This window comes from Lucilia sericata, unplaced genomic scaffold (assembly GCF_015586225.1).
Source record: "Lucilia sericata isolate MDLA Ls3-8-SP2 unplaced genomic scaffold, ASM1558622v1 Contig000636F_arrow, whole genome shotgun sequence".
NCBI lineage: Eukaryota > Metazoa > Arthropoda > Insecta > Diptera > Calliphoridae > Lucilia > Lucilia sericata.
In genome coordinates this window covers 172,236-196,086 of record NW_023994642.1, presented here as the reverse complement: position 1 = coordinate 196,086, position 23,851 = coordinate 172,236, and the positions used below count along the sequence as shown (strand labels likewise).

General features: G+C 29.8%; 1 protein-coding gene across 5 annotated transcripts in view; it reads right to left on the bottom strand.

Annotated features, from left to right (window-relative positions):
* LOC119606928 overlaps positions 1–23,851 on the bottom strand; it is a 201,539-nt gene that overhangs the window by 29,955 nt on the left and 147,733 nt on the right. For all 5 annotated transcript variants that reach the window (XM_037960599.1, XM_037960601.1, XM_037960600.1 and 2 more), the window contains 2 exons: positions 23,070–23,205; positions 3,484–3,617 (listed from right to left, as the gene is read on the bottom strand). In XM_037960599.1, the coding sequence (XP_037816527.1) occupies positions 3,484–3,617; positions 23,070–23,205 (270 nt within the window). The remainder of the gene's footprint in view (positions 1–3,483; positions 3,618–23,069; positions 23,206–23,851) is intronic.

Below are 23,851 nucleotides of genomic sequence, written 5' to 3'. Positions count from 1 at the left end.
ATTACAGTAGTATTTGTCAGTTTCCATTGTTGAAATTCTTCTATAATGTTTAAGCGCTTTAAATTTTCTTCTAGCACTGCAACTACATACGGCTCCCATTTCCCATTGTGGTTTTCCTTATAAGAGATGGATATTATTCACATGTATACATGTGTATCTAAGGTAGCTTTTATCGCCTTATATGTATGTAGGTATGTGACGGGTGTAGTTATGTGTGAGTGAGTGTTTTTGTTGTTTATTTGCGCCATGTCACCTTTAAATAATGTCTCTTGTCGCTTTTCAACACAAATCGCATGTGAAAAGTGCTTTACACATGAAGTGTTTTTGATTGAGGAAGAAAAAAAAATAACTGAAACAACAATAACAAAACAAGCACTAGCTGCTGAAAAAGTAAGTAACAATAATAACAAAAACATGAAATGTAAACTACTGGATTATAATACATTCCAACCAGCTAGAAAAGTAGTACATTTATAAGTTGCCCGCTGAGACCTTTACGGTTTATGATGGTTTATCATATTCACTTGTACAGTTATCAGTAAAAGTTATCGCTTACTGCAATATAATCACTTACAGTTGGTTCCATGTGCTACAGGATTTTAGAAAAACAAATTAATACAAATTATAAATAATTAGTCTAATAGTAAAGCCGGACCTGCGATTTTCGAGGTTTCTAAATAATTATATATACTGTGGCATAGTATATCTTAATAAAATCTAGAAACTAATTCAGATAAAGATAAATTTTTAAGCTCTAAATTTATTGTTAAGATTTTTTGAATTCACGAATAATTTTTCAATAAACTGTTGAGAAAACAACAAAAATAGTGTATTCCATGCATGCAACTGCATGAACACTTGTTACCAACGCTGACTACATCTTTAAACACAATATGTAAGCATGTATTTGTATAATATACCTGAAGTTCGGGTGGTTGTCTTTCTATAAGGGTTTAATCCACAAAAAGGAATTAGTTTTTTGATATTTCAACATACATTTACATGTCATAGAAAGAAGTTAATTGAGCTTCCACATTCAAACTTAAACCACATTAGTTCTAGTGGATAAAAAAAGGCCGGGTCAAAAATTTTAGTTCTATATTTAAGAGAGGGGATGCATAGAATACTTGTAAAACTTCTGGGCCTTACAATGACCATGTTGTAGTTGTAGTAGTGGTAATGGCATTTGCAATAACCATTATAAAAAGCCATGTTCATAAGAATGTGTGACACAAAAAACACGTAAACACTGTATGATCATGATTATGTTTAACCGTTAGAGTAAACTACAGGTGCTCTTCCATAATGTTATTCTATTGAATTTTAAGGTAGTTTTTTTTTTTCTTATGTTCGGTTAAAGAAAGCAATTTTTTTAAAACCTTTCGTTTAATATGACATGAAGGCCACGTTTTTGGTCAAGTATCATTCACATACTTGTAGTTATAAGTAGAAGTTGGTTAAAGAAGAACATGTTAAGGTTAAACGAGCGGTCTTTGGAGAGAATTTTAAGTCAACATGCATTGTGCGGTGTGTAGAGTTTATTATTTTATGAAAAAATTTTTTGATTTCAGTTTTGTTAGACGGAAAAAGTTTAAAAAGTAAATAAGAATTACAAGTTTCTAAAAATTGTGTAGCATAATAATAATTTCTTAGAGGTTAAAATGAAAGTAGAATTTAATTTCCAAATTTCTGAGGCTTTAAATTTAATTTCATATTATTTTTAATTTAATTGTAATTTATTTTTTACATTCGCTATTATTTATTAAAAAAAATTGAGATTTTCACCCCCAATTTTAGATAAAAACGAGGTCACTTTTAACAGAATATTTTTATTTAATACAATACTGAATTTTATATTATTTTCCAAGCAATATAAAGAGTCTGCATGCTGTTCAGTTCGTTTAGTGTTAAAACGACAATCTACTTTTGTTAGCAAAAATAAAAAAATAAAGAGAAAAAATACAAAAAAAAAACTATTTCTATTGTAGATGTTTGCTGGTGGTTTTGTAAAAGAAAAAGAAGTAAGTCAGTATAGCCGGATATGTTCGACTATATAGTACCATATTTATTGAATTTAGTCTTAATATTGAATTTTAAACATATTTGAGGAATTTACTAATTAAAAACTGGCTTTTTGAAATAGGTTTTAAATGGTGGCTAGATCAAAATTCGGACTGGACCGATTCTTATAAAAATGTGTGGCTGGATTTATTTAAAATTTACTGGTGCCAATTTTCATCGTGGTACTAGTGTTTATAAGTAAATTGTGGACATTAAAGTCATTTTCTGAAGAGGCTTTGTATGGGAGCTGGGGTCATATGAGACCCGATCACTGGTTAAGAATGCCTTGTAAACGGTCTACCATCGCCCCCTAATTCTTCAATAAAAATTATCAGGTGGCAATTTTTCTATATGACTAAGCCGGTCCATGTACAAGCACTTTACTGAAGTACTCGATATATCTAATCTCTTGCCAGTTAGCCTCATTGGGGAAGGAAAGGTGTCATGAGCAAGCTCAATCTAACCCCGACAATGGAAAAGGCAATAACTGCTTAGAGTCAATAGAAGGGGCCGACCCAACATCAGGTGAAAACACCCTATTGATGTTATGAGGAATACTTATAAACATTCTCATCATCTAAAGATTTACCCCAGTGCATTCCTGAACCTCTTTAAGTCGTCCATCCACACTACTGAGCTGGCTTCTGTTGTTTTGGCAACAGCACCTAGAGACGTATTTGGTAGCCCGAAATACCCAAGATAAGAAATCAGGATCCCTCTTCATGAACCGATCAGTAGGTAGGTAGGTTGATAGGAGGATGCCACTATCGGGCCTGTTGTGCGCTCCTTATCTTGAAAAAAAGATCAGTAACAAAGAATGTAAAAATCCTGAAGGAACCTCAATCAACTGACCAGCCAGGACAACTCCTGTGGCCAACTGGCCACCCGTAGTACCAGATCATGTGGTTCTCTAGTTAGACCCCCTTTCCAAATCATGCGAGGACTAGCCAGGCAGTAAAATGTAAACACCAGTTTATAGTCCCGGCAGACTACAGGTACTGGTAGCACCTCTTTACCCCGGGATTACAATACACCAAGATGGGATCTATCATCAAGGAAACATGCCCCGGGGGTATAGACACGTAGTCGGAAGGACCTAGCTTAATCGACCCAAAAAGTCATTCTAAATCTAGTACTATTTAGTGTCAATATTTTAAGGTATTACAAACATCAGCACAAACGTATAATACCCTCCCCCACTATAGTGGTGTATGGTATAAAAATAACAAAAATTCAAATATGGCTGCATCTAAGGTACGGAAAGATGCGTTTGTCCTTTAGATATAAAGCACAGAAGTAGGTTGCCTTATTAAATAACGTTTTTTATGTATAACATAAATTCAATTTAATATCTTTTAAAACTCATACTTATTATTTTTATTTTAATTATTACTTTAAAAGCAGTAAAGATTTTGTACTTACCACCATATTATTAATTGTAAATTTAAGCTCGGCTTTAGGTCTGGAGGGAGGTGTACTACAATTTGCTCTTAATATATCGCCAGGTTCATAGCGTGTGTGTTCAGTAAATAATTGAGGGCGTTTTTCGGGAAGTTCTGAAAAATGAAAAAAAATATAATTTAGTTAAATTCTGATACAAATTTTAATATTTAGAATATCTGTGAGGCATCAAGTAAAAATTTGCATGTTTACTGGTTGTTGATAAGTGTCATATAATTTCGTAAAATTTTACTTTCTTTAAATTTCTTTCAGTTTCATTTAAATAGTTTCTGTTGACTTAGTTAGTATATTATACAAATGCAGCAAAACATTAAATTAAATAAACCAATGTTAAAAGACTTTTGTCGTAATTAAATCCAATCTTAATATCTATTGTATGTAGATATGTTCTTTTAATAAAAATATTTACAAACTTTAGCAATTTCCTTAATTGCAAAAATTTTAATTTCTGTAAATTAATCTAATAAAATAAACAAAGAACTTTTCTTTCTAAAAGCCTGCACATAAGTATGATTTTAGGTCACACACATACATATAAACATAAAATTAAGTTAATGTACAAATTACAATTACAACATTCATTATTATAACAAAATACAATATAAAATATAGCAAAATTAAATTAATTTCTTATTAACACATTAAGTCACAGGATTTTCACAAGTAAGTAAAATGTTATTTATAAATATACATACATATTTATATATGTTTGTATATGACTAAATAATTAATAAAATAAATGAAATTGTACTTAAAATATAATCAAATATAAGTGACATTAATTTAATAGAAAAACCACCATTATGTGTTATTACATTTAATTAATTTAAATAGAATTAACAATACAGAAAGCCAACAGAAAAAAAAATCACAATACAAAAAGGAAAATAAAATAGCAACAAAAAACCAAACAAATGAAAATGTCAAATAACAAACGCATAAAAATAATCACAGGGAACGGCACTACACAGAAAAAGAACGAAAGCAGCAAACCAGCACAAATAATAAAATCAAAACTAATGCACAATGACAAATCTAATTATCCAAAGACATACAGACAGAAACACATAAGTACATACTCTATCCAACAGACATTTTAACAGACATATATACCCAAACAAACAAATGGTCAAAAAAGAGACAGTCAGACAGACATACGTATTTAGTATTAAATAAATGATATGAAAATATAATAGAATTGTAATGAAATAAATGAAAACCCCTCTTGTTTTCACAGGCTCTCACAAACTAACAAACATATACACACTTACAATCTAAAACGGCTAGAGAGGCAGAGGATGTAAGCTAGACAAGCCAAGACCATCAACGTTGTCACCCAAAAAAACAAGGCATATTATTAGGGATAAGTAAATAAAACAATTACAACATTTCTCTCTTTATTGTAGGGGAATGTGTGCCAAACTCTGCATGCGTTTGTTGTTGTGATATTTGTTTTATCAACAAAAAGTAAAACGTTTTTTTTTTTGTGACAGTTTTAGTAGTTGTAGAAAAATTTAATTAAGGACAACTAACTGGATTTTTTGTAAACTTTAAAAAATTTATACCAAATATTTAAGAATTTATTTTATTTCAGTAGATGTGATTCATTACTGAATTCACACAAAAGAAGCTTATGATTTTGGAATACGGGTCAGTCATGAATTATGACGAATACTGTCTACGCCATCTCGGGTGCGATTTCCTTTAAAAACAATAGGCTTAGGTTAAAGCTGACTTTTGAATTTAACATCACCAATAAAAGTTCAAGAGTTTTAACGTTCTCCAATAGTCAAAACGTAACCTCATTTTCAGGTAAAACGAAAGCAGCGGTTAATGCAGATAACCTGGAACTTATAAATTACACCAGTGTGAGTGAGTCGAAAAACCGTTGAAAACAGAAGAACAGCAATTTATGTGACCACCTTTGAGAGATAACGAGCGAGTCAGTTAAGGAACAGGTTTATATGGACGGATGGACATAGAAATTGATACTGAGCCAATTGGTATACCCTTTTTATATTGAAGAAATATTGCTATATATCGCAAGACTTGACAACTTCCTTCCCATATAAATAAAAAACATATTCTTTCCCCTTTGAAATTTTGAAAGATAAAGCGACAAGAAAATGGACTAAGTCCAATTAAAAAAAAAAAAAAAAACAAAAAACTGTCCAAAATTTAAATTTCCCTTCGGCCTTACACTTAAGCGCACATCAATAAGTTAGTTTTGTATTTGTATTTGATAGTTACATGCACCTTTATACTTAAGTTAAAAAATTAAAAAAGGAATCTAACCCATCAAAATCATGTTTTTACAAAAAAAAAAAAAAAAAACTAGTAATTTTGACTTAAATGTAAATGACACCTTATACACAATGAAAGATGGATAATGAATGACATACACACTTACATAGTTCTATATTACTACGTCCTTATTTTATATTCATTTTGCTCAAAGACAATGACATGTGTGAGTTTTTGTTTGCAGTGACATACAAAAACAAAAGTAGGAAATGAAAAAAATAAATACGTCTACTAACAGATTTTTTACGCACAATATGTCTTATACTCCGTTTATTGTAATAATAAGTGAGTATATTATGAGAAAAAAATTTCTATGAATGTTGGCATATGTCATTCTCTTACATGTAAAAGTGTTGGAATCGTTTAATACCATTTGAGTATTAACTTTATTAGCTAGAAAGAGAAATATACAAAAATGATCCTGCAAGTTAATTTAGCTGAATTACGTACTTTTATTATGGAATGTTAGTATTAAATATTTCTATTCATATTAAAAGAGTTTAATATAGCGACAGCTGAAATTCAGGGCATATATTGAAGGAAAATGAGTATCTCAGAATAATAAAATAAATAGAAAATCTACAAAATTTATACTGAACACAAGCATTCATCATCGAAATTTCTATCCACTAATAGACGTATGAGTAATATTTAATTAATTTTAATAATTATTAAGTATACTGCAAAATATCAGTGTATTTTTTATTCAATAAACACATGTGAATAGTTCTAAAAATTAATTCCCTTAAAACTTTCGTATTTGGCTATTGCTCCAAAGACGAATATTATTGGAAATTTTGGAAATTTGGAAATTGGAAATTTTTTCACTTTGCAACCGGACCCAGAAAATAGCACTATGTATAAAATTAACTAAAACATAAATGGTACTACCGATTTTGGTAATGAACGGGTCTCATACATCAAGCCCCATTCACATTTAAGCACTAGTATTACGACAAAATTCGGCATAAATAAATTTTATATACACGTATACTGCATTACAAAATTTTATGAAGATTGACAGTAGTTCCCATTTGGTACCTTTTATTCATCTATACTTTCTTACTCATTATACCCTCCACCACCATCAGGGTATATATAACTTTGTAACTCCGTGTGTAACACCAAGAAAAAAATCATCTTAGACCCAACAAAGTATATATATTCTTGGTCCTTTTGAGATTCTGAGTCGATTTAGCTATATCCGTATGTCCGTCTGTCTGTCTGTGTAAAATACGCTCACATTAAAACAATGCAAAGGAAATCAACCAAACTCACCTAAGATATTTCTTATTGTCCTAAGCAATTTGGTATTGAAAATCAGAAAAATTGATTCACGATGTAAAAAGTTATGAGTAAAAATTTCAGACTCCCTCGAAAAAATTAAGTTTTTTTCAATTAGTGAGTAGTTTTTTCAGAAACTACAGCAGATATTTCGATGAATTTTGTAACACATTATTTTATTTTTTTTTTTTTTTTTTTGCAAGGGATCAAGTAAGTTCAAAATCATAACAATTGATCCAATACTACTCATAGCCCTCATACAAAGGTATATATTCCCGGAAATTAGTTTATCATTAATAACTTCCTCAAGTATACCGTTATCAACACAAAATTTTGTACATGTAAATATAATATGAATAGAAATACTACCAACGTAGATCTGTGTCGATCCACAATTGGTCATAGCTCCCATATAAGGTCCACTTTCGAAAATCTCTTAAACGCATATATTTCATTTTCAAATAAAGCTATCTTGATAAAATTCGACTTAAATATGTATGTTTTGTGTACATATAAATCATTCCGGATATTTCCCGGATCGGTCCATTATAGATCCACTTCCGAAAATCACTTAAACGCATATATTACTTTGAATAATAAAGCTTTCGGGAAAAAGTTCGACTTGAATATGTTTCATGTACATATAAATCATTCTATCAAATTTTTTCCAGATCGGTCCATATTTGGTAATAGCTCCTATATAAGGTCCACTTCCGAAAATCACTTAAACGCATATATTTCATTGTCAAATAAAGCTTTATTGATAAAATTCGACAGAAATATGTTTTGTGTACATAGGAATTATCCTACGAAATTTTTTCCGGATAGGCCCACTTCCGAATATCACTTAAACGCACATATTTTATTAATTAATAACGAAACTCTTTATACGAAATCACTTAAACGCTCATATTTCATTAATTAATAATGAAAATCATTATACGAATATTTTTATTTTATCGGTCCATAATTGGTCAAAACTCCCATATATTACCTATCTATATATATAAAAACGAATGTGTGTTTGTTTGTATGTTTATATGTTTGTATGTTTGAACGTTATAGACTACTAAACGGCTGAACCGATTTTCAAATTTTCACATCGTATTTCTGTATGTCTGGAATAGGTAATAGGCTACTTTTTATTAGGACAAAAAGTAGGCGGACTAGCATTAGAGGGCGTGGCACCTCCCATATAAATTAAATTCCTTTATCTTGGAAAGTTTACAGCTTGAATCTTAAAATTTTGCACGAATAACTTTAACATCCATTTAAACATTTTTGGTAATAAATTGGCGGACTACCCATGAGGGGAGCGGCCCCTCCCATATTAATTAAATACAAAAATTCGTTTATCTGGGAAACTAATAGAACTAAATACTTCAAATTTTGCACGAAGAACTTAAATATTCATCTGAGCATTTTGGAGGAAAAAGAGCGGACTTTTATTCGGAGGGTCTTGAAGCCTCCATCCCGGCACCTCCCATATGAATTAAATACAAAAATTCTTTTATCATAGAAATTTATAGAACGAGATTCTTAAATTTTTTCACGAAGAACTTTTATATTCATCAAGGGGAGCTTGGCACCCTCATATGAATTAAATAGAAAAAATTTTATATCTGAGAAAATATTAGAGCTAGAATCTTTAAATTTTACATGACGAATTTTGACATTCATGTGAACATTTAGAGAAAAATGGGCGAACTTTCAATGGGGAATAGGAATCTCCAATATAAATTAAATACAAAATTTCGTATATCTGGGAAACTATTAGATTATTCAAATTTTTCATGGATTACATTTAAATCTTAATTAACGTTTAGAAAAACTAGCAAACTTGCTATAATTTGAATGACATCTATATAAAAAAACTATTATAGTTATAATCTTCAAAATCGTTAAATGGGATTTTTTTATTTATATTGTTTTTAGCGTAGCAAAGCACACTGGGTAAAGCTAGTATGTTATAAACCCAAAATCTGAAAAATATGTATATTTGCAAGCATCCTAACAACGCTCATAATTATTAATATATTTTCATTGTCGTATGCTATTATTCAATCTGTAAAATATTTTCAAATCACTAAATTCTATTCAACTAGGAACATTGTTCCTTATTGAAAAATACTAATATGATTAGATTAAAAAAAAAAAACTTGACATAATTTAAGGTTTAAGGTTTTTTCATATTGTAAAATTATTTAGCTTATTTAAGCGACTTTCTATAATATCATTTATATTTATTATTATACTATCTTTAACATTTCTTAGAAAGAATTTCTGTTATGCATAATTAGTTTCTAAAATAAAATTTCTATAATCTTATTAAAGTCATTAAAATATATACATAGTTCTAAACCTAAATTTGAAGAAAAAAATTCAACATTTATTTAACGTAAGTAAAAAAGTAATTACATGTAATTTATGCCATATTTTCTCTGTGGTTGTGAAGTCAAAAATTTATTAAACAATTTTTCGTTGGCCTAATTTTTATTTAAAGGATACCGACCCTTTGAAGATACATATATTTTTTTTAATTTTTAGTTAATCATTTAATACCATTATTTAAGTGCCCACAAAAAAGGGCCAGCGAAAAAGGAAAAAAATAGATATAATTATTTTTTTTATACTCAAAGAAAAACTGTATAAAATAAAATTAAATAAACATATCACAAACAAACCAAATTGTTGAATGATAGAGGTCTGCTAAAAAAGTTTACTCAAAAAGTAATAACAAGTTGAAGAAGCAAATTAAAATAAAAAAAAAAATCAAACCAAAAGTGAAAAGGTCATGTTGAACATTTTTGACTCATTAAAACTAAATTCTAATATAAATATCTGCACTCTACTCCCACTTTCTTTTATCTTGTTAAACAATTTTTATCTTACGTTGTTGTTTTTTGATTATTTTCTCTATTATTTTTATGTTTAAAAAAATGTGTTTTTAATTTGCATAAAAATGTCAAGTAACACAAAATTGACTTTCTACAAACATTGTTTGGCCTCCCAGGAACCCTTTTGAAGTAGAAAAAGCAAAAACAACAACTAGCTATTGATAACCTTTTTTCTAGATTTTTTTCTTTTTGTATAAAAACCACCTTCTTTATCACTCATCCTTTTTTTTAGCTTTTATTAAAAAGAAAAGCGTAAAAAGTATAAAAAAAACAACAGCAAAAATAGCAACCCTTTGCTTCAAATGTTGTAGATTTTTTTCTTATATGTTTGTATTTTATCAGTGATAATGTTGCCTTGGTTTAGGGCTTAAACCTTGGCAAATAATTTTTTACTTAGCGGTCCTTTTGTCATGGAAATTATTTTCTTCATTAGTTACTTTGTTAAGCCAGTAAAGTAGATTCTCTCTTGAGTTGTAGAGATTTTATTAAAATCTGTACTTGAAAAAATACTCTGTGTTAAAGATACAATTTATTTTTATCCTTGTTTCTCGTTTTCTTTCCGCCTTCATTACTCTTTTGCTACACCAATTTGATTTAGTAGTTTGAGGACATTAATTAAAAAGATTAAAAACAGGGAAATTATTATGAAAAATATGATGGTAAAAAATATTACAAATTATTTATATAAAGTTGTTAAAAACAAGCTGGAATGTAGAGAGTTGGTGAGAGGATTTTTTTAAGGAAAAGATACATAAATTTAGAAAATATGAAATAATTATTTAAATCAAATGATGTTTTAATCATCGTGCATTAATTATTTGATACAAATATGACCTCGGTTCTGTGTATGTAGTAAATTTGTTTTACCTAAATTAATCAAAAATGTAAAATAAGGACATTTTGATAATAGTATTGCTAAAATCTGCTCTTTTTACTTTTGATAATCTTTTATACTTTTACGTTTGATAATCTTTAGAACACAAACATTTTATTTTGTTCATTAATAATCTTGATTGGAAATTATATAAATTAACATGTAAGAGTGTTATATTCGACTATGCTGAATCTTATATACCCACCATCAAACCGTATGCCGTAAATGGAATGCTCCCCAATTAACATTAGCTTGATATTTGAAATAGGGCTGAAGTCGATTATGGATACATCCCTTTCGGATAAACCAAATATTAAAATATTTGTGTTCAACTTTTAAACCATAAACATTAACAAACTTACGTATGTATATCGAATTTCATAGCTATACTCGCATTTTTAACACAGAAAAAATTATCAATTAACATGTTTTTCTCCTTCTTTAATTTTAATTTAAGCAATTTTTTATTTGTCTTAATTATCTAGTTGTTTAGAACCTAAGTTTACAAATTTGATTAAATTTTTAATTGATTCAATTAGTTTTTTAATTGATTGAAAAAAATGTTCTGGCCTACTTTTCTATTTTAGTTTTTTTTTTAATATTTTATTCTGATTTCTTATGCTAACAATGTTTATAATTCTTAAATAGTCAATACGATTTTAGGCATATAATATTCAAGTTTCCTGACAATTTATAAAACACTTTATATGTTCAAACAAACTAATTCATTTGATTAATAAATTAATAAAAATTAGATTTTATTTTTATTAAATATTTAATTTATACAATTTATACAATAAATTAATCAATTTTAAATTTTGTCTCAATTATTGATATTATTTGTTCTGATTAATTCGTTATTTGGAAAAAAAAAAAAAGTATTTTTTTAATTTTTTTACAAATTTGATAATTGATATCATCATTTTGGTGATAGGTGCAAAACATGCTTGATACAATTATTTTGATAATTGAAACATATTTTTAGTTTTTTCTGTGAAGCCAGTAATGTGCGTTAAAGTCATTTTCTAAAGGGGGCCTTATATGGGGAATTATTTACCGATTCTCATAAAATTTGGTAGAGAGAATTTGAATATGAAACTTATTTATGTCGAATTTCATCGCTATGCTCATGCTTTTAAAACAGTTATGAATGTTAAGCTGTTTTTCGGGGGCCACTTGTATGGGGGCTATGCAAAAACGTGGACCGATCTTGCCCGTTTTCAATACCAAACCTTACCTATAAGAAATATTTGTGAAAAATTTCTACTCTCTAGCTCATTCCGTTCGGACTCTATCGTTCTTTCAACAGACAGACGGAAGGACAAACATGGCTAGATCGTCTTAGAATTTAATAAGGGCCCAGAATATATATATATATATATATATTTTGTGGGTCTATGATCAATATTTCGATGTGTTACAAACTGAATAACAAAATCAATATACCCCTATCTTTTTTGATGGTGGGTATATAAATATGTTGAACTGTTTTAATATTCCTATCAAATTTTATTAAAATCAGACATTATCTTTAAATATTTTGTTGATATTTTCGAATTTTCAAAATAGTAACAAGTAAGAAAGTATAGTCGGGCGTGACCGGCCATATGATACCCTACACCAGTTATGAATATTAAATGTGATTTATTTTTCATAATAATTCATTGTTCCGATACATTTAAGCAATTTATGGATAAAAAACTAATTTTCTGAAAGAGGCTTTATATGGGAGCTAGGGGCAAATATGGACCAAGCCCGATAAAGTTATGTGAATATATTTTATAAAAATATTTAATTGTGCTGAATTTAATCGCGATATTTGTGTTTATAAGTTCATTTTGGATATTCAAGTAATTTTCTGAAGGGGAATTGGATGGGAGCTAGGGTCAAATAAGGACCGATCTTTATGAAATTTGGAAAGGTCATCAAGGCTTTTATAAAACTTAGTTGTGCCACTTTTTATCGATATACAGGTATATTTAACATAATTATAATTATGAATTCATTCATTTTCAACAGGCTTCGTCCTCGGGTCAAAAAAGCGTGTATACCGAATTTTATCCAATTGTCTTGAAAATTGCGACCTGTACTTTATGCAGAAGGTTTACATGGACAGCCAGCCAGCCGGCCAGACGGACGGACCGACGGACGGACATAGCTAAATCGACTCAGAAAACGATTCTAAGCCGACTGGTATACTTTAAAGTGGGTATAAGTGGTGTAGGGTATAAAAACACTACAATTACTTTGGGGGTGGTACTAAATGTAATTCTTTTAGTAGCATATCGTTTATTTATGCTGCAGTGATTTGTAAACTTAAATAATGACTTTAATTTCTAAAAATAGTTTTCAATATTCCAAACCATTTATTATTTTATAAATTAGAACGTTAAAAAATCGTTTAAATCTGGTATGACATCAATTAATGTATCATTCATTAATTAAATAAAAAACAATCTTAAGTAGTACGATTCTATCAAATTGTTTGAATAGACAATGACATGTGTATTTTTTATGTGAACAATGGATCAACGAATCTAGCAACAAAAGTGTTTAGGTCACTGGGTCGTGCAGGAATAATAGTACAATTGTCACATGCAATTGAACATAAACACACAGACTTATGTTTATATATATAAAACTACATTGTCAAACCAGTATATATGTATGTATGTACATTAGGGTCATAACCAAATTTAGGCTCTATCACTAAGTTGTGTTCTAATAACGAAAATCTTTTTTTGGATCATTTTGGTGCAAAAACCTTCCTCGGCAAATCGATTTTCTATAATTTTTCTTACAAGCATTTTTAATAATTAATTTTTATGTTTGGGTACTAAATTTGGAAGAGATTAACCGATTTTGTACAATAAATTGGGACTAAATATCGAAAAAAGTACTTTTTTATACTCTATGTGGAATGGATAAGGGGAATTTTAAATTTTCAAAAATTATATTAAAGTTATCACTTTAATGTACATACATATGTATATATAAGTACATATGTATTTGTTTGAATGTATATTAAGGTTGCAGTAAAAAATATTTTTTAATTTTTCAAAATGCTAATAAAATTCTAGTGCTACTTTATCAAAATCTCAATATTGAATATTTATAATATGTAAATAATTTTTTTTTAAAATTTGATAAACTGATTTATACATATGGAGAATTTCGTGTCAAGTGACCGAACTTTAAAAGTCGATGTCTTCCGATTTGGATGAAATTTGCACCAACTTTAATACTATACAGATGCAAATTTTCAGCTCTATTGGTCGAGAATTACCGGAGTCAGAGGGGGTCAAAGTTTGAAATTATTTATCTACGTATTTAATACATTATTAATAAGACGTTATTAGTGTGCTGTCATGTAATCAGTATGATATATAGTACCCATTGAAAAGTATGTTAATAGGTTAGTCGTTACAATTGAAAGTCATTGCCGAATTTCTGTTGGGATAAGGATTTTAGTTCAAGGTTAGTTGGGAAATAATCTGTACGAATATTTTTTAAATTGAAAAAAAAATAACATCTCATTGCCTCCCTATTGTATTTACTAATATTCGTCTACCGATTTAAACTTTTAACAAACAAAGCTTTTGTGTTTTTTACATTTTTATTTTATTTTTTGTTTTTCGAGTACTATTGTTCAGTATATCAGAAAAATTTAAAACAAAAAGACCTAATATAGAAGAAAAAACACAAATGATGAACAAACAATATATACATTTTACATACATTGTTGGTTTCCTATACATATTGCAATTGTTAGAATATGATATAACCATACTAATATCAATACATGTGATCAGAAAGATAGGTATGTATAGTAATGTAAGTTCCACACATATGTGCAAATTATATTTTAGATTAACAAAATATTTTGCCATATTTTAAACATTCTAGAAAGATCTAAACATTGCGAGCTTATAAAAAATATACTTTTTTAAATGGTTAAGTAACCAACGCGCCTATTTTTTGACTCACATCTGTGTTAGTAGATACATTTGTTTCATTTGTAAGTGTAGTTTATATACAATTGAGTATGCTAGTACACAGAAGTATATATGTATATAACATCAACTGATTTAATCCTTGTTTCCAATTTGACATTAAATATGGTTGAAATTTGTTCTGACATCTAAAATCCGTTTTTGGTGGCATTTACGTTGAAATGAACAAACGTTGTACTCAAATACGTGCGTGCAAAACAGAAAAACGAACTCAGAAAATAGAAAACAGCTAAATCACATCCGTATTAAGCAAACAGACAAAAATTGTCTAGCTCAAAGAGAGCTTTTTTATTTTCCGAATTCGAAACAGTGAAATTAGAAACATGCACAATGGGTAGGAAAAATCAAACACGACAAATTTTAAAATATTTATTTTTTAAGTTCTTTGTGTAAAGAAAAAATGTGCAGTTTTTTTCGTTCTTAATAAAAATCTACCCCACAGTGCTAAATAAGTGCACACTCATATGATTGTATGATGCTATTTCCTTTTGCTGCGTGTGTTTATTTGTGGCAATAAATTCATATCATTGAATGGATTTATTTATCTCACAAATACCACAAATACTCATTCGTACACACATGCACTCACAAACACAAACATATTTCATTTGCTTTATTAACATGATGAACATACTTAAAAATCTTTATCATCTTCCCTAATACAGCCCAAACTCCCTTTATAAACTAATATATGTATACAAACACACACACATTCATTCTATCTAAAAACAGCTGTATTAAAGCGAATACATTTATTTTTGCATACTTATAGGGTTTAGTTAATTTCTTCACTGACAAGTGCTGTTACGTTTCGTTTTATGTTGTTGTTTTCTTTTTTTTTTCACGACAACATCTTAATTTTGAAAATTCTCAATCTTAAGCTTCCGTTGTACTTTATAGGTTTTCAGGCAGTCTTTAAATGTAATTATTTCGTATTTTGCAACCAAAGAAGAGGATTTATTAAATCAACTTAATCAACTACAGCAGGCAGGATGATGGTTGTTATATGAATGCTTAGAAGTATTAGAATGTTTAAATCCTAAATATGCACGAATATAATTATTTGTGCCATAAAATTGCAAATGAAATTTTTAAGATGGAAATTATAATCATGATTTAATTTTAGGCTTTATTGATACAATTTCAAAAATTATGAGATAATTAAAGTGAAATGATTTAATGGTGGGAAATAATTATTTTCAAAAAAAAAAATAGAATAAATTGTTAGATATGAAAACCTTAAGACTTAAAATTTAAGCAAATGGAGGATCAAATTCAATTAGAGTTGTTTTATTATATGGTGGTATTAAAGGGATTTCTTAGCATTTTATCAGAAATTAAGTCCTGTCTAGTAGTCAGTTAAATATTTTCACTAAGATTCTTTGTATAAACTTTGTACTACTATCCATCAACTCTTTATAAAACCTAACTAAATCGCTGACGTCCTTAAGGACAAACAACAAACCTTATTTGGACATATTTAGAATATTTTTTATACCCACCATCAAAAAAGATGGGGGGGTATATTGTTTTTGTCATTCCGTTTGTAACACATTGAAATATTCGTCTAAGACCCATAAAAGTATATATATTCTGGGTCCTTATTAGATTCTAAGACGATCTAGCCATGTCCGTCCGTCTGTCCGTCAGTCCGTCTGTCTGTCTGTCTGTCTGTCTGTCTGTCTGTCTGTCTGTTGAAAACACGATAGAGTCCAAACGGAAGTAGCTAGCGAGCACAGATACTTACAGTTGATGCAGTTTGTTCGGTATTGAAAATGGGCAATATCGGTCCACGATTTCGCCTAGCCCCCATATACGGCCCCCTTCAGAAAATGACTTTATCGCTCATAGCTTGCTAAGGGAAGCATCACTAGCGGTGAAATTCGGCACAAACATGTTTTACGGGAACATAAATCTCTTCGTAGAATTTTATAAGGATCGGTCCATAATTGACCCTACCCCCCATATAAAGTCCCCTTCAGAAAATGACTTTATCGCCCATAACTGGCTAAGAAAAGCATCAATAGCGGTGAAATTCGGTACAAACATGTTTTAATGAAACATAAATCTCTTCGTAGAATTTTATAAGGATCGGTCTATAATTGACCCTACCCCCCATATAAAGTCCCCTTCAGAAAATGGCTTCATCGCCCATAACTGGATAAGAGAAGCGTTAATAGCGGTGAAATTCGGTACAAACATGTTTTAATGAAACATAAATCTCTTCCTAGAATTTTATAAGGATCGGTCCATAATTGACCCTACCCCCCATATAAAGTCCCCTTCAGAAAATGACTTTATCGCCCATAACTGGATAAGAGAAGCGTTAATAGCAGTGAAATTCGGCACAAACATGTTTTATGGGAACATAAATCTCTTTGTAAAATTTTATAAGGATAGGCCCATAATTGACCCTACCCCCCATATAAAGTCCCCAGCAGAAAATGACTTTATCGCCCATAACTGGCTAAGAAAAGCATCAATTGCGGTGAAATTTGTCACAAATATGTTTAATGAGAACTTAAAAATTCGGCACAAACGTGTTTTATAAGAATTTAAATCTCTTCGTAAAATTTTATAAGGATCGGTTCATAGTTGACCCTACCCCCCATATAAGGTCCCCTTCAGAAAATGACTTTAAGGCTTATTACTGACTCAAAAATGTGAGTACATCGTCCGTCTGTCCGTCTGTCCGTCTGTCTGTCTGTCTGTCTGTCTGTCTGTCTGTTGAAAACACGATAGAGTCCAAACGGAAGTAGCTAGCGAGCTGAAATTTTGCACAGATACTTACAGTTGATGCAGTTTGTTTGGTATTGAAAATGGGCAATATCGGTCCACGATTTCGCCTAGCCCCCATATAAGGCCCCCTTCAGAAAATGACTTTATCGCTCATAACTTGCTAAGGGAAGCATCACTAGCGGTGAAATTCGGCACAAACATGTTTTACGGGAACATAAATCTCTTTGTAAAATTTTACAAGAATCGGTCCATAATTGACCTTACCCCCCATATAAAGTCCCCTTTAGAAAATTACTTTATCGGCCATAACTGGCTAAGGGAAGCATCAATTGCGGTGAAATTTGGCACAAACATATTCTATGAGAACCTTAATCTATTTGTAAAATTTTATAAGATAGCCCCATAATTGACCCTACCCACCATATAAAGTCCCCTTCAGAAAATGACTTTATGGCCCATAACTGGCTAAGAGAACCATCAATAGCGGTGAAGTTCGGCACAAACAAATTTTATGGGAACCTAAATCTCTTTGTAAAATTTTATAAGGATAGGTCCATAACTGACCCTACCGCCCATATAAAGTCCCCGTCTGAAAATGACTTTATCGCACATAACGGGCTAAGGGAGGCATCAATAGAGGCGAAATTCGGCACAAACGTGTTTTATAAGAATTTAAATCTCTTCGTAAAATTTTATAAGGATCGGTTCATAGTTGACCCTACCCCCCATATAAGGTCCCCTTCAGAAAATGATTTTAAGGCTTTTTACTGACTCAAAAATGTGAGTATATCGATGAATTTCGACATAAACAATTTTCGTATTAGCTAAAATCTCCCACTAAATTTTATGAGGATCAGTCTGTAATTGAGCCTACCCCCCTATAAGGTCCCCTTCAGATAATGACTTTAACGCTCATTACTGACTCAAAAATGCGATTACAGCAGTGAAAATCTACGTAAACAAATTTTGTACTAGCCAAAAACTAAAAATCGTTTTAAATTTTAGAAGTATCGATCCATAATTGACTTATACGGGGGTGGGCGTATAGGGGCGCCTTTAACGATTCACTCCAGAGAATCACTTTAACGCTCATGTATGGCTCAAAAGTTCTTCCAAATTACGGTAGTTTTATAGGAACTGGAAGTTTTCAACTGAATTTGATGAGGATAACTAATCAAACACCCATTTTCCCTTCAGATAAATATTTTAAACCTCATGACTGAATTAAAGATACAAGTACAGCTACATTAGATACAAATAATTATTGTATAAACCGACAAGGATAGATCGATAATATCAAAGTTTATTTATAAGGATGATTTGATGGTGGGTATATAAGATTCGGCATGGCCGAATATAACACTCTTACTTGTTTTTTTTTGTTTTTGTTTAAAAGTTAACAAAAGTATCGAAAAAAGTAGTGCTTGTTTTGGCGTATGTATTTTGATGGTTTTAAGATTTTTGTTTTATCAGTGAATATAGTTCTTATACCTATCGTATGATTTATGATACACTAAAATCGATATTTTGAAATTGAGAGTGAAACTAAATAAAAAGAATCCTTCAGGGAAATTATCGATAATAGATAACGGAATTTGTTGTCAACGGAATGAATCAGTTTTTTTTTAAATTTGTCAAAAAAACTTCAGTATAATTATCAGTAACTGATAAATTTTATTGTTGAATTTCTCTAAGTAATTAATTTTAGATTATTTACCAAGCTAAGTCTGTATATTAAACAATTTAACACTTTAAAGAACATATATTTTTGTTAAGCAAGCTTTATAAATTAAACTAAAAAAAACTTTTACCCACACCCCTTTATATACAACCGCCAAAGAAAGTTAAAAAAAACTCAATTTATATTTAAAAGGCAAACTTTGTTTTTGTTGTCTTATTAAATTTTAAATATTTATGTACAATATTAGATTCTAAGATTAAAAAAAAAGATAATAATTCGAAAAGTGTTTTACAGGACAATAACCACTTAAAACTTTGTATAGACTATAAGTAAAATAAGTAAAGGAAGAGGAGAAACACAGAATATAAACACAAAATAAAAGTATGTACATGAGCACGAGTACTCATACAATGAAAGGAACAAGCAACAACAACAATAGTTAAATGATAAAATTGTTTTGTAAGAAACCTCTCTCTCTCTATAGTCTCCTTTCAACTATTAACCCGAAATGAAAAGTGTTGGCTTGCCTCACTGACTGAATGGCTGGTACATGCTAAAATGACAGACAGATTTTTCAATGTGTTGCCTCATCACAAAACAACAGCAAGAACAACAACATCAACAGCATTACAAGGCCAAAATTCTAAGAGATGGAATATGATGATGCCAGCAAAAAACATTCGAAAGAAATACCTGTTTTTAAAGACCCAAGCACCTACAAAATTCATGAATGCGTAAAATATTCGTATAATCACAGTGAAATATACATAGTATAAAGAAACAAAAAAAAATTCTCATAATAACTAAGAAACATTAAAAAGTGGAAAAGGTGGATCTGCTAAACACAGGCACCCGTTCACGAATGCTCAAGGGTGGGGTGAAGTGTAATTATGTTTTTTTATGTATAAATAATTTCTGTTGAATATTTTGTGATTAGTTTGTAAATTATTGAAAATTCTTGACTGAGCAGAAATTAGTTTTTACTATAAATAGAAATTTATATATTTTGAAAAAAATCTATAGTAAGGGAGAGTTGATCAACATCTCTGGTAGAAGGACTGTCCTATATTTCAGTCTAAAGAAAATAATGTTGATCAGACAAAATAAAAATCTTTGATAAAAATTTTACTGTTATTATTATAGTCTACTACTGTAGACTGTAATAATAAGAGTAGTATATACCCCTATTTGATAAGAGTCTAGTCTAAAGACTAATGAATAGATTACAGTTTGATGTACAGTCTAATCTAAAGACTTATCTGTCAAATATGCAGTCGCCATTAAATTATTTTGATGCCATCTACTTTTATCACTTATTGCATCACGTTTTGCATTAACACATGCATATGGGCATTTCCACCGAAAAGCCTACTTTTGTCACATTACTTCACGCACCATTAACTGCCTATATCTAGGGAAAATATTTATATATATTTAAATTATTTATATTTTTATGTAGAGCTCTAATAGCTTTAGACATAGGATAAAGTAAGGGCCAATCAAAAGGAATGGTCTTAAGATATTTATCGTGGCGTTTCATAATGTCCAGTGTCATAATGACTTTATGATACTCCATAAAACGACATAATGTCCATGGGTATTGTGACACTTTTAAAACAGAAATGTATTGGAAAATTTGTTTAGAATTTAAGAAAGGGACACACTTATCCCAAAAAGTATTGGTCCTAAATTTGCTATATGTTCCATTTTGGATTCCTCTTAAAAAGTGTCCTGGATAGCCGGCCTTCGGCCTGGCACTGGGGTAACTCTGGGGTATTTCGAATACCGGCTTCGCTAAATTAAGCTTTTTTTGACAAATAGACTCTTTAAAATCCATGGACTTTAGGTCGCATATCTCATGGACATTGTAACACTTTCGAAATTGTCATAACGTCCGTTTAGTGAGTCATAAGGTCTATGGAGATTTTGACACTGCACATTAGGACACGCCACCGTAGTTATTATAGGAAATAATCACCTCTTTTGTTCCCAGATATTTTTAAATTGTTTAACACAATTTAAAAAGAGTAAATTTAAAAATTAAACTTACTATAAGAAAAAATACGTGACAGATATTTTTCCTCAACCTACCTACGCATCTGTAACATTAACAACAATGGTACAGTAAACAACAACATTTAAAAATGTTCAACTAAGTAACCGTGACTTAAACAGCTTAAATATGAGTTGCTGCTCAACAAAAGGGCACATCTTCAAAAGGTTTAAACAAAAAAAATATATTTACAAGAAAAACAACAAACACACAACTAAAAGGTGGTAAAATATCGTCCACCTTTCTGTCAGTCTCTCTGTGTGTATCTTACCTACTGTCTATCTCTCTCTAAGCATTTGCTTAAGATGACTAGCATTTCCTGCGTAGTTTTTTGTAATAGATGTATGTATGTCTGTGCATCACTTGACTAACTGTCAAGTTTACGCAATGACCTGTTAATGTTACAAAAATGTTTTACAACATTTTACCAAAACAATGTTACACCACTTGATTATGATTACCGTGACATGAGTGAGAGCAAAAGGAAATACTGGCTACAATTATAGACTTTTCATTGTGTGAAACGTATCCGCTTGACAAAAAACCCCAACAACACCGACAACAGCTCAAAGGAGTAAGCGGATGTTAAGAGGATGGCAATAATGTAAAAGTTTTATTTGTTTTGTAAATTTAAGAAAATTAATGATTTGTTTGGCAACATTAACAAAAAAAAAAACTTTTATTAAGAGCCCAATGTCAGAGTGTTATTGTTGTTTGAAAAGTTTATGATTTGAAAATTTAAATTTAAACAAGGCTATTTTCTTATTTATGCCCCTTTTCACCCTCTGGCAACAACGTTAACAATTAACGCTAAATAAATGTATGAGTACGAGTGTCTTGTATTGTTTGTCGAGTGTAAAATATTGTCAAACATTAATGACGAAAAATGTGTTTTTGCTCTTGTAAACCATAATTAAACTTTTTTATTTTCTTTTAATTCTTTTTTGTTTTTTTTTGTCTTTTTTGCGCAGTCGATAAGAAACTTAGTTAACTTTAAGTGTCTTTTTAATTGTGTTTATTGTCTTAAAAAGAGGTGCATTATAATTTCAATCTTTTAAAGGGGATTTTTATGTTTATTTTGCAAGCGCACAGTGAGACAATTTGAAAATTTTCAAAATTCAAATAATTCGAATTTAATAAATGAAAATTTCACCCAAAAAGTTACAGCAAATTTTAAATTTCTTAATTTAATTTAATTTATTTTATAGAAAATTGCCAATAAAGACATATTTATAATCTTTCACAGTACAATGCATTGATTTATTTTTAAAATACTCAGTTTAATTTACTCCTTCACAATTTATAATCATTATTGTTATTTCTGACTTAATGTTGTAAGGGTTTATTAAGTTTGGACATTTTATATATATATATATATATATATATATATATATATATATATATATATTTTTTTTTTTTTTTTGTATTTTCTTCAATTTATCATTAAGTTGCCTATAGCAGCATTTGGATATTGTTGTAGTAATTTTCACCTTTTAAGGTTTACATTTAATGACTATTCATTTACTGTCCAGAAATAAATGAACAGTCATATAAAAAAAGTATCTTGTAGATTGTTAAATATATATGTATGATTGTATGAAGTAAGTACACACAACTGTTTTATATTTCATACAATATGTATGATTCCAATTAACTACAAGTATTAAGTTTTTCTCTTTCTTTTTTCACTTATTTAACTTACCCACAACCTGCATAGCGCCAAAAGCGGTTGCTGTAGAAAATAATGGTGCGTCTGCAGTCACTTCACATGAGAAATTGCCGGATAAACCAAAACCCACATTGCGTATTAACACTTGTGTCGCATTCGAACTGGTGACCTAAGGGTTGAAATACAAAAAGATATACATATTATAATGGTGTTAAAGTTATACACACGTATGTATATAAGGATATGATAAGACAAAAATTAAATTGCTTACATTGTTGTAATTAAAGATTTGCGTATTTATATTAGTTAAACTATTAAAGTCTGTTCAATCACTAAAAGTTTTTACTAATTTACAGACATTTAATTTCAATATACCTATTTAAAGACCACCTATTGACAAACAGATACATACATATCAATTTTATAATTTTATAAATGCTTTAATTAACTTTTAATATAAATTCATCATATTAACGACTTAACGAAGGCGTATACATAATTTCACAATAATCATACGTATTGTAGAACAACATTTTTAAACTAATAAAAAAAACAGTACCCAGCGACGAGCAAAAAAATAGTAAATGAATTAGCTCAGGGACAGACTTAAATATACGCATGTGGTCAATTTCATCAATTTATCTTAAAAATTGTGACCTGTTTCTTGCACAGAAGGTCTACAGACTGGCAAAGATAAATCGAAAAAAATGTGAGCAGATTGGTATACTTTAAGATTGTTATTAAAGTACCCCAATATACCTTCAAGCATCTTGGTGTATTGCAATCCCGGTATGATTTGGCATGGGGTCCAACTA